At 38.8% G+C, this 12,613-nt stretch overlaps 1 protein-coding gene across 1 annotated transcript in view; it reads right to left on the reverse strand.

Moving 5' to 3' along the window:
* The window catches only part of LOC139734361 (uncharacterized), a 38,347-nt gene that overhangs the window by 20,219 nt on the left and 5,515 nt on the right, over positions 1 to 12,613 (reverse strand). The window contains exons 5-13 of the mRNA XM_071645152.1: positions 12,147 to 12,317; positions 11,218 to 11,283; positions 10,458 to 10,586; positions 9,559 to 9,678; positions 6,009 to 6,083; positions 4,737 to 4,829; positions 3,489 to 3,584; positions 2,283 to 2,403; positions 1,234 to 1,550 (exon numbers count right to left, since the gene is read on the reverse strand). Coding sequence (XP_071501253.1) covers positions 1,234 to 1,550; positions 2,283 to 2,403; positions 3,489 to 3,584; positions 4,737 to 4,829; positions 6,009 to 6,083; positions 9,559 to 9,678; positions 10,458 to 10,586; positions 11,218 to 11,283; positions 12,147 to 12,317 — 1,188 coding nt within the window. The remainder of the gene's footprint in view (positions 1 to 1,233; positions 1,551 to 2,282; positions 2,404 to 3,488; positions 3,585 to 4,736; positions 4,830 to 6,008; positions 6,084 to 9,558; positions 9,679 to 10,457; positions 10,587 to 11,217; positions 11,284 to 12,146; positions 12,318 to 12,613) is intronic.

Consider the following 12,613-nt stretch of genomic DNA (forward strand, 5'->3'; position numbering starts at 1 on the left):
GTATCTAGGTTACGAGTCCCATGATTACAGAGGGTGCAAGCAGTAAAGAACATCATAAACTGTTGCTTAAAACACTGACAAACCCACCAACTGTGAAGAAAGACAAAGAAATATCAATGATTATTCTTAATCACAAGCTCCCCCTTTCTCCTGAACTGTCCAGTTCCCCTTGAATTTGGTCGGGGCAGCACATCAGCTGGTGAATAGCCATTACCTCACCCAACTCCAGACCTGTCACTGATTCCCTTGTCTTTATCTTCATGACCTTTCATCAATACTGCATAGATATCGGCTACTGATAAACTCTCGATTGCACCCGAAATGTTAAGCACACACACTGACTTGCGTGTCTTCCAATGGCACCACGTGTATCAAAACCTTTTCCACACCACAAGAAAGTTCTCTTGCTCTGCTTCCAAAGGATAGGCCTACCTCACATGATCTGTTTCGATTATGCCATTTCATTTGCATGTTAGCTTGACAAGATGTAATAACAGAAGGTTAGAAGTGGAGGAATATCAAATTTTATGTACAAAGAAATTTCAGGCGTCATCTTACTACAAACTAATTGGCGAGATGGGAGAAATCTGATGATTGACTTCTGTCATATCATCCATTAACATTACTCATATGTCAAGAAATAACGAGTTGCTATACTGTTTTTCCAACACTGAACACAACCAATATACAACATATATGTACTTCTGGCATAAATCAAATCTTCAAATTCAGTATAACCAAATCAGAATTATGAAAGAGAGAGAGATAGGAAACACAGTTAAAGAAAGTGATGCTCTCCTCTTATGTCATATTTCCGAAGTCAAGATATCAAAGAAATTTAAATCAACTCCAGAAAATGATAGGGTACTTAAGCAGCAGCTGTTAATTTTCTAATATCTCCATAAAAAGCTGTTTGTCTTTGTCTACAGCTTTCTTAAACTCTTCAAAGAGTCTTGTACAGAAGAAAGCTTTGACTGTTACTGTTGAGAAAACACCGTTCTTATTTCTCCAGCCATATCCAAAGAGTCTCTGTATATCTACATTCTCCACTTGCAGGGGTGCAGGTAGACAAAGAACCCTCAGAATGAGACGGATCTATGATTCACATTCATTTGCAAGGGGTTCTGCACTCCTGGGCAAGTCATTCTCCGTGAGATCTTTATTCTCCTCACCCTCCCCCGCTATCTTCTCTTCTTTCTCCTTCTTCTCCTCCTCCTTCTCCTCCTCCTCCACCTCCTCCTCCACATCCAATGCTTCATCTCCCTCCACATCTTTGTCTATTGTCTCCCCTGCATCACCCTGTGGCTCTCTCGGCAGTTCACTCGCAGCTCGACCTTCCGCCTCGGCTGCTTCCACCTCATTTGCATAGATGACTGCCTCGCTGCCCGCGTTGCCCTCCTCCGTCAAGCCGCCTGGCGACGAGTCCTCCGTGGGACTGGGATTACTCTCGGGTGAGGCTTTGGGTAGGATTTCGCCGTTACAGGTCGGCGGAGGTGCAGAGGTCAGATCAAGCAGCACATTTGGAGGGGCAGGAGGGGTCGACAAGCCATCTGAAGAATGAAGTGAATTGCTTCAAATTACTTCAGTTTCAGCACATCACATACATCATCTTTCAATGGTGCATAAGTCTACCTGGGATCATCTGACCAATCAAGACATCCTGACTAAGGGAATATGACTTAATAATAATAATTCTTTTTTTTCTAACACTCTGAATGCAATTGAAAATAATGAAAAGTAATACAGTCAGCCTTGCTTAAGTCGACCTCACATAAGTTGTCCTCTTCTCTTTATATTCTATTGATTCAATCCCTCATAAGTCAAATTTTCCCTAAGTCGAAGCCATTTCTTCAGTCCATATAGATTCGACTTCGGCAAGATTGACTGTATGTCTACCAGAACATTATGAAATCTTTAAAGGTTTCCATGTCGGTAGAATGTTGAGTGGTAGAAAGTTTAATGGTGCACCTTACATTCTTCCCTCCATTCTCTTGAGAACGGCAAGAACATGCTTGCTGAAACGTCAGGAGTGGATAGGGTAGGCCCTTTTCAGGGCCACATACATACCCAGAAAGAATATGTGGTGCACCATTAAGCCTTCTACCAGACTATCACTATACACTGACAGGGAAGTCTCCAAGACTTTCACCTAGTATTTTACTTAGCTTTCTACACTAAACTTAATCTACACAGGTCCTATGTTTGGGGAAACTGTCCCTCCAACATAGTCCTTATGAAATTTCCCAATTTCCTTTGAATATTCATGTATCGGATTCTCTTACCTTGTGCTGATCTGGCCTTTCCTATCAAGGCGTTCCTCTCAGCCTGCAGGGCACGACACAGCTTCTCTAGTCTCGTAATCTTCACCTGTTTCTCTAGCATCTCCTTTTCATGACGACCTTTCTGTGATGGGAGCAAAACCGAAGAAGGTAAATGAATGAGCAAGTAAGAATAACTGATATTCAAAAGGTTTACGTTTTAACTACTTCATGTCCAAATTTGAAGGTTTAGACCGATTTTCCCCCCCTTTTTTCCCCAAACATTAGCATTTTTAATTTGTCAGAAGCATGTTCTCTCACTCCTCAAGAGTATGACCCGCCACTGGATGAATACCATACAACAGAAAAATTGTATGGTATTGACATCCGATCAGTCCACAAATATTTCAGCACATATAGCTGTAATCACAGCCCTGGAAGGACTGCATCAATTGATGCCCGCTTTGTGATGATTATTATCAGGGCCCTGTTTTATGAAGACTTAAAATTGATTATTATAGTTGATTTCAAATGTAAGTCTATGGCAGCCTGTATGGTAAAGAAATTTAAAATCGATTTTATCTTTTGATAAAACGGGGCCCTGGGGAGTTATATTGACACCACCACTCTACATTCCTCAGCCATTATCAACATATTATGTAATTCTCTCTCTTTACCATCCAAACTGAAGAGCTGATTTTCTGAACACCACATTCCTCCAGTAGCTAGCATTCTTACTATTGTTCTGGTTGGATCACACACATGAAATGAGACAAGACAAAAACTTGGGGTACAAAGAACTAAATAAAACAAACAAACAAACAATAACAGCACCATCACAAGAAAACTGATGGGCATCAACTGTGTCAGGCTTTTATGATGACAGGTCATTAAGGCACTGGCTGGTCTGGTAAGAAGTAGAGTAATCTCCAGAACTACATATTACTGTATGCCTGGCGAAAAATGCCAGCAACTAATACTGTAAAAGTGGATATTTTTGCATGACTAATTTTTCGAGCTCGGCCCGGTAAGCAGAGTTTCGCGTGTTTTTAATTCCGCGGAATCAAGACAGAAAGTACTAGAACATATAGCAAGCAAATATGTTTGAGTGCTTTTTTTTTGCGCTAGTTTCTGGTTTCATGAAAATTTCAACACCGCAAAAATTTCCACTTTTACAGTATTGCTGGATATTATTTGCTGTACGAGTTGCGTTATATTTGTATATCTCACCTCCTCTGCCATTTGAAGAAGTGACTTATTGCTGTTTTCCCATCTCACTCTCCACATGTTGGTCTCCTTTTCCAGCTTCTTAATCTTCTTTGTCATCTGTGGGGGAATAGGAAGGGGAGGAAAAAGGCGTGAATATATTTTTCGATTTAAATACTGTATAAGCCGATATTTTCGCATACAGATATTTTCGCGAATGAGGAGGTCGCGGACATTTTCACGATATGTTGTTTTCTATTGTCCTTGTATTGTATTGTATTCTACTGTATTGTATTTTTAAGTGTACTATTATCCCAGCGCATAGCGACATTTCTGCATGTTGTTAAATTCGCAGTCCAAGAGTGATTCGCGAAATTCATGAAAATTAAACCCTCGAGAAAATAACAGCTTTAAATACAGCATTCAAAATTTGAGCTCAAAGTTCATGCTCTGTAAAAAGACAGTAAGGAAAGAAAAAAGTGAGTGTGTGTATCACATGACTCAATGATCATCCTTCGTAGACACAGAACATACAATGTAGACTACACAGATATAGTTTTCCAATTCTCGACTGACAGGAAATACCATCACGCTGTATCACATTGAAGGCAGCTGGAAGAACAATCGCCAAATGTGACATTATAAATTTGTAATGATGTATGTGTTTACTGTATTGTGAGTATAATTTCAATATGCTTGTATAAATGTGTATATATTGAAAATTGTATTTATTTATATGTGTATATGTACATGAATATATGTATGTATGTATGTGGGATATGTATGTATGAAGATATTCCTATGTGTACGCCCATATATGCCAACATTTCCTAAATGGACAATAAATCAATCTGAATCTGAATCTGAATCTGGGCATTGCTATGCATAGTGCCTACAAACAGAAAGACAATAAAGAGAAAATGGAAGAGAAAAGACGCAAGTTAATAAATGTGGGGGTGGGGGAATTAAATATGTCACTGGCTAGTGCTTTGAATGAATACCAGTTTTTGTGCTCAATGCTCAAACATGATACTGTAATAATCTTCCTACACAGAGGAGATTGAGTGTGTGTCACTGTATCAAATGGCAATGAGTTGTATGACATGACTTAGCATTGCAGTTACTTTTATCTCTGAAAGGTAGGAGCATGTTTCACTGCGAGTGCACAATCAGCATATGATGCCTTTGCCTAGAAAGGCCAACTGGAAATAAGTTATGACATTGCAAGGCCCCGTGCTTCCCTTTCACTTTCCTTTCTTTTCCCCCACTTACCTTGTCCATCTCTTGTTTGAAAGTTTGGAAGACTTCATTGCTCTTTGTTAAGGTGCTCTGGAACTCCTCAAATTTCTCTGTGTAGACTGCAAGCTGTAAAGATGATACAGAACATGATGACAGAGAAACATTTTACTTGAACAAGAACAAACATGTACCAAGCTGATATACAAGTTTTGTGGCAACATGTAAGTTTGACATTATACCTGAGATTCTGCATGAATAACCTATCTATCCCTCATTGTTCTCCGTGATCAATTAGGTTTACATTCTCAATAACTCGATTTTTATAGGTCAAATTGACCACTTTTGTCAACGATCAATTACTTGTTTCTGAGACATGGGTTTGAGTTCAGCACTCAAACCTGACAAGGCAATGACCCTAGTTTGTGTATTGTGAGGCATACGTGTCTTTACTAGTGATTTGGGCTTTTGAGCTCATTTGATTACTTTACATTCTCTTCAAACCCACACTAGTGTTGTGCTTAGGTGCACTTCCTGGGGCATTTCCTGGGGTTACATTCACAAAGTATGAAAATTACTCAAACTGTTCAACTTTTTTTCTGCCATGCATGGAAGAGGAAACCTCCATAACTTCACTGGTTTGAAGAGAGTGTATGTCAAGGACTTTGTTGCATAGGTCAAATCTGGCTTCATCTTTTGTAATAACTGACAGTTGGTAATGGTGCTTTGCTCAATTTGCCTTCACACTTTAGATGAATGTGAGTTCCCATTACTGACAAGACTCAAAGATACTTCTTTAAATATGATGTGGCATTAAACCCACGCAAAACGTCAGAATATTGGAAAGATGAATTATAAAGATATACATTACATTGATTCAAGATTCTGGGCTTTGTATGAAAAAAAGAAGACATTCTTCATCTAGCATGCACAAATCAAACCTCATCATAACATGAAGTGGGAAAGTTTATTAAACTTTATTGATATAAATAAAACAGCAGATATCTGGATGGAGAAAAAATGCTATTCAATAGGCTTGTACCAACAATTACTGATACATATCAGAGTATTGAGTTCTAAATCTGAACGTTTACGAAGAAATCTCGAGAGTCAATGGCCAACAGTTTGATAGAGTTATCAAAGCATATTTCACAATCTCAAATATAACTCGGTATCAAGTAGAGGTTAAATGTTCAAGATCATATCTACTTCACATGCTGAAGGACACATACAATTTTATGGAATCATGTCTTTCAGCAACCACTGAAAAGACCAAGATTCTGGGGAGAAAACATTTGTCATATTTACCTGGGCCTTGAGTTGTGCCTCTTGCTTTGTTAACATTTCCAGTTTCCTCTTGGAATCTACGGACTCTGTCAACAGCTACGGAAGAACAAAAAAAAACAACAACAAAGTAGCGTTTACTTTCCCCAAATTTCCCATGAAAATGCTGCAGCTGCATTTCTTTGAATAACTGAGAAAAAAGGCCCAACATTTGTTAATTGTTCTTGTACACAAAAGCTGATCAGTATGTATACATGTAATATACTATTGTACTGAGGAGGAAACAACACCCCCCCCCCTTTACTCCTCCTTTAAAAATATGATATAAAACAATGTTAGTGAGAAAGCAGTTACACAAATCAAAACATGTAAAAAATAATATATCACTTCCTCTGCCCGTCAAAGTTTTTTTTTGTGTGTGTGTGTGTGTGTGTGTACATGTTTGCCAGCATTGGTTTGTTTGTCAGTTTGTTTGCAAAATAACTCAAAAAGTTATCAATGGCAGGAAGTTGATAATGACACGAGGAAAAGATAATTAAATCTTGGTAGTGATCCAGATCACTGTCTTGATCCAGGATTTTGTTCAAATTTTTGGAAGGATTCGTAATCACTGGGAAATACTGCCATTTTCTGCATAATATGTGTATACTAGTACATAACATCACAATGAGTAGCCAGATTACTTGGCATTGCCATCTCTCTTTTGTACACTCTATCATGATGACGAAAATTAATTGATTTTCATCATGCAGTGTTTTTCTTTTTTCCATGTTGCTACTGTAGATGCAGCAGACAGTGGGGGAATTCCAAAGCAGGAAATATGCGGTGGGGAAAACCCATCAATTTGCATATTGCTGCTGTAGACATAGCAGACAATAGGAGGAAATCCAAAGCGGAAATCACAGACAGCAGTTTATTGCAATGTTGCTTTTGTGAATAGCTATAATTAAACTGACAGAGATACTGGTGTGATCCCAAATGCTACAATTGTATGAATGTTTTGACGGCCAAAGGCTCCAACCATGCAGATACATGTAGTATGAATGCAGGACTATAATATACATTGCAGGCTGGCAATCACAAAATGGGTGGGTTGCTGCTTAGCAGAGGTCTGTGTTTTCTAGTTGTGATCTGTTATAGTATTATCAAGTATTCACTGAGCTTACTCAATGCTGTACGTATTGAATTAGAGTTGGGTATGCTCTTACATGCCATGGAAAGTTCAACACTTTTAAGTGTATGGTATTTCTCTTATTCATAACACTCATTAAGAAAGTGATGTCTTTTGCACAATACCCAAAGGTCCTTTGACTTTCTATGAGAGTGAAAATTCACTATTTTCCTAGTACATGGTCATAGTGCAAATGTACTGTGGGAATAAATTATCCATAATCTAAAATGGGTAAAAGCAAAACATTTCAATAATAATTTTATGGTGTATTTGGAGAAGTCAAACACTAGTCAAGTTCTTTTTATACTTATTCTTTGTAAGTGTATATACCTATAAATATTCTAATGCCATGAATTTAAATTTTGCAATAACATGGCATTAATATTGTTCATTGTGCTGGTTGGCATATTTGTGTTGTCTTCACAAGGCCAGAATCTGCTGCTAGAGTGATTCATATTTCATCACACTACTTAATACATTTATCTACATTCATAGCGATGAATACACCTGTATATCATGGGAAAGTAATATTACGGTACCCATGTACGTCCACAGGGTTGGGACAATCTTTAGACATACCACCACAACATATCTCATTAAAATCAGGCTAACATCTGCAAATTATGACTACAGAAAAAAAAAACACCTGAATTTCACCAATTTTATTTCTCAAGAATCATGGTGTATTGCAGTTTCACACCTGAAATTGATTGCCAATGTTATGCAAATGCGTTGTCCATGTAACAATGGTAAGACTTTGTATTTGTACTGCAGCAACTCTGCGAAAAATCCCTGTACATGCATATATAACATCACAATGACTAGCCAGATTACTTGGCATTGCTAACTCTGTTTTGGCACATCAAAACCTAACCACATGTGATTTGATCTTCATTGTAAGATGAACTAGATATATCGCTACGGCTACTGATATGCCTCCGCCATAATGCATGGTTCTCCTAATAGGTCTATAGTACAATGTCTTGACAATGTGTGATGACAGTTTCACACAATTGGCAAAATATTAAAATGACAGGTTTGACACAAATGTGCTGAATGTTCACTTTCCTAGAACTAGGTTCAATTGGATGAATGATTGAAATGTCAGAGTGCAGGTATATGGGGAACTGATGATTTTTACTTGACTTTTGACCCTTTTATAAGTTTATGCATTGAGTAATTTTCAAGGTATTGAGAAAAAGTATAATTTCAGTATCAAATGGGAAAATAGCATTATCTAAACCTGGCCTTTGACCTTTGACCTCATAGTTCCAAAGAGAATCACTGTTAGGTTGAACATGCATAAATATGTAAGTTTCATGATACCTTGAGTTACTTTCGAGATATGGAGGAAAGAGTGCAATTTAGCACTTTCACTTGACCTTTTACCTTTTGACCTTTGACCTTTTGGCAAGAAACTTCCCCAAAAATATATATTGGGTAATACATGCCATACATCAAGTTTTAAAAAAAAAAACCTTCAGCCTATTGCATTTTAAGGAAAGGAGTGATATTTTGAGGAGTTGACCTTGACCTTTGACCCCCCTGACCTTTGACCCATGACCCCCAACTTCCCTAGATAATCACTGCCCATCGGTACAAGCATATATACTAAGTTCCATGAAGATACCTTGAACCATTTGCGAGATATGGAGAAAAACATGAAATTTCAAATTTTTTTTTCACAAAATAAACCCGTGACCTTTGACCTTTGACCCTGTGACCCTAAAATCCACACAAAGTATTATCCCCCAAGGATATACCCTCATACCAAGTTTGATGTAAAACCACCACACGGTTCTTGAGACATCGACAAAAACAAAACGGGACGGACGGACGTACGGACGGACGGACGGACGGACAGACAGACGGACGGACGGACGGACGGACGGACGGACGGACGACCCGAAAACATAATGCCTCCGGCCACTTCGTTGCGGAGGCATAAAAATTTGATATGACACTGTCACATCGACGGCACATAATTTTGTAGCCCCAACCCTATGGAATAACCCATTGCGAACTCATTGCAACTGATTGACAAATTGCCCTACATCAACAAAAATAAGCACTGAATTGATCAGTGTTTTAGTCATAGCCATGACAAAAGAAATCATGGGCATACATACTCGGAGCAGGATTTGAACCTACGACCTCCTGATCACTGGACAGGCGTCTAATCCACTAGATCACTGAGCTTCTGCCCGACAGCCAATGCCAGTTCTAATCCTTATAGCGTTCAGTGGGCTGGGTACTGCGTAATTATTCAAATCGGTGAAATTCTTGTGCCGAGTTGTTTTCATTGCAACTGATCGACAAATTGCCCTACATCGACGTAAATAAGCACTGAATTTCATAAATTTGAACCCAATTAGAAGTTGACACACTGCAGGGTGGACTCACTACTTCCTTCTCTCTCTTGTTTCTCTCCTTCTCCTCGGCCAGTGCCAGGTTGGACTGCTGCAGTTTGGCATCGTACAGCTGTGACTCTAGGTCCTTGTGTTTGAACAGCTTCTCTATATGCTGGGGGTGTAGGGAGGGGGAAGCGGGAGAAGCAACAAAGGAGTGACAAAACTAGTACACTAGCTCTTTCTAGCAGATCAACTTCTGGCATCATGAACAGCATGGAGATAGATATGCACCAGAAGGACAGCTCTTTGAATTGCAAACTTCAATAAATTGACATAAAAGAAAACAGGAAATAGAGTGTAAATTCACCACCTGTGCATCCTGGTCAAACCTCCTCTACATCAAAGGACTGAGCAGCTGGACCAACCTTAGTGCAAAAATATTCAATCTATCCATTCTCTGCTCGTGGTGGACTCTTTCTATTTTCTCAAACTAATGACCTCAGAAAATGCCATCTTTATTCAAAACACTTCACACAAATGTCATCACAATTTATTGTGACATGTTTCTCTTTGATGACATTGTCATTTATATGTCTTTTTTTCTGAGTTTCCTTCTCGTCAAATACAAAGCATACTTGGTAACTGCATGCACCATTGATTTTGGGGTGTCTTAGTTTTTCAACTTTAAGTGTAAACTGGTACTTGCAAAAATCATCAAGGTGCCAAAAAAAATTCAATATATTCAAACTGAAATAAGGTTGGAATTCATTAATTTTCCTTCTTGACGAGTGATAGCTCTAATTTCTCATTGCTTCACTCCAGATTTGAGGAACATATTTGTGAAACATATGAAATGTGCAGCATTTCACATCCGAGGAAAGCTGTTCACCATGACTTGGGAATAGCAAAGCAGGCAAAGGTCACAGGTCAAAGGTCAGACGATGATCTTACCTCTTCCCTCCTCTCATACTGCTCCACAAGGTTCTTGAGCTTGGATGCCAGCTCGATGTTCTCTTCCTTCAGCTTGATGTTGCGGGTGTGGTTATCCTGCATCTGGGTGGTGATCTCATTGATGGTTTGCTGATGGACGGCACAAGACAGACCAAAGAACAAGTGATTCATTAGTATAGATAGAGCTGATACAGTGCATCATCACAATAAAATATAGGCAGTACGATAATCAGAACTTGGACATCCTTGAATTATACACATACAGACACACATAAAAGAAAACAAACTGAACAATATGTCACCAGACTAGAACAAAACAAAACTTACTTCCCGTAAGTGAAGTGAACTGCGATAATGGTCATGCTGGAAAATGAACATTGGTTGGATTAGTGAAAGACTAATAGCTAACAATTAGACTAAATGTAGTTAATAAAAAGAAATACTCCTGCAAACACAATTCCACCATAACCACCTCGCGTAAACAAAAGAAAACACTTGAAAATCATAAGTTTGAACTGTCATAAGAAGGTAGCTTTTGAGGATTTTTTCCCCCCTTTTTTTCACCCAATATGATTAAGCTGCAATAAACCCATCCTGCACTCGGGGAGAGAAGGCATTGGTTTCTTGTGCAGAGCCACACACTTGCCTCAGATGCTTGCCCGGAGGTGGGCATGTCAACTATTTCAAGGCATGAACCAACTCATTTTCTACCTCTCAATGAGGTTGTGCAAGTGACTGTGTGGTGTCTCTGAAATCTCACCTGAAACTTATTGGACACCTCCTTCCTCTTCTCATCTTCTTCTCTCGCTCTCTGCAAACTCTCCTCCTGTATGGAATGAAAACAAAGAACGACTAGACATGATAATCACTGAAGCCAGCATTTATTCTGAGGACAGCAGTGGACTTTTGGTATTCTTTCACTATGACACCCTTCTTGATTTCAAATAAAAAAGAAAAAAGAAAAAAAATTGATGTACTCAGTGTGTTCTGGATATAGTATTGCATTTTATACAAAGATCATCATGTTGCTTGCTTGCCCTCTCTATCCATTTTTTTTTGATATTCAGTATCTCTAAGTATAGAGGAACAATTTATGTAACACAAAGAGGGATATGTATTGAAATCAAATGTCTCAACAGTGTAGTTCACAACGGCATTTTGAAGGGATATCTTCGAGGGGGAAGAAGTGAGAGGACATACAAGTACAGAGGGGAGTTTCTTTATAGTCCAGAATTACATATTTTGACAAGAGCTAGGTAGCTAAAGCATGCAGCAACCATGCCTCGCAAGCATTATTAATCATCACCAACTGTTATCAAATACAATAAACAACATAAAGCAAAACCAAATGGTGTACATGACTACTGAGACAAAGATCACCGCACTGGACATCATTTTCTTCCATAACTACTACTTGTTCATATGTATATTGTACAATGCACTCCCATTATAACAAACATGTTATAATGAAAATCTTGTGACAACAAAGTATTACATTCAGGTTCAAAAATTTTCATCTATATAATCATCGCTAGAACACTTTACTGCTCTGCTGTAAGTATAAAGTCAGTATAAAGGAAGAAAACGGATGGTTGCAAGGATTTTTTTTCGAACCACATTTGCCTGAATTGGTAAATTACCCCCACCCCCCCCAAAAAAAAAAAGAAAGGAAGGAAAAAAGAATCTTGCCTTGATTGTCTTGTTGTGTCGCTGTAGCTCTCGACACAGACTCTCCAGTTTGCTCTTGGCCAACAGCGCCCTCCCGTGCTCACTCTGGAGGTGGTCCCGCTCACGCTGTATCTGGGAGAGCTGCTTCGCCTGGGACTTGCTCTCTCGCTGTAAGGACTTGTGCTCCCCGAGCTTCATGTGAACAACAACAAAGGCAGGAGGATAACAACTTCCAAATGCGACTTCTGACTACATATCACTCCCATACACATACAGGTTCAAATTGACTTTGTATAATGGTTCCTATTCATATTTGAAAGAGACTGTGCTATTTGAATGTCCCAAATTGCCAATCAGACAAAAAACATTGGGTTCGTGACTATATGCATGAGACTGAACAATTGGCAGGTAACAGTTTTAACCATTTAATCACCAAATGGGGAGTCAGAACAATCTCATTAATGATAGCCCCACTGTTGCAATGAGCT

The sequence above is a fragment of the Diadema antillarum genome, unplaced genomic scaffold (assembly GCF_040938485.1).
Source record: "Diadema antillarum isolate AM-2024a unplaced genomic scaffold, OU_Dant_1.0 seq00000523_RagTag, whole genome shotgun sequence".
In the NCBI taxonomy this organism is placed as follows: domain Eukaryota; kingdom Metazoa; phylum Echinodermata; class Echinoidea; order Diadematoida; family Diadematidae; genus Diadema; species Diadema antillarum.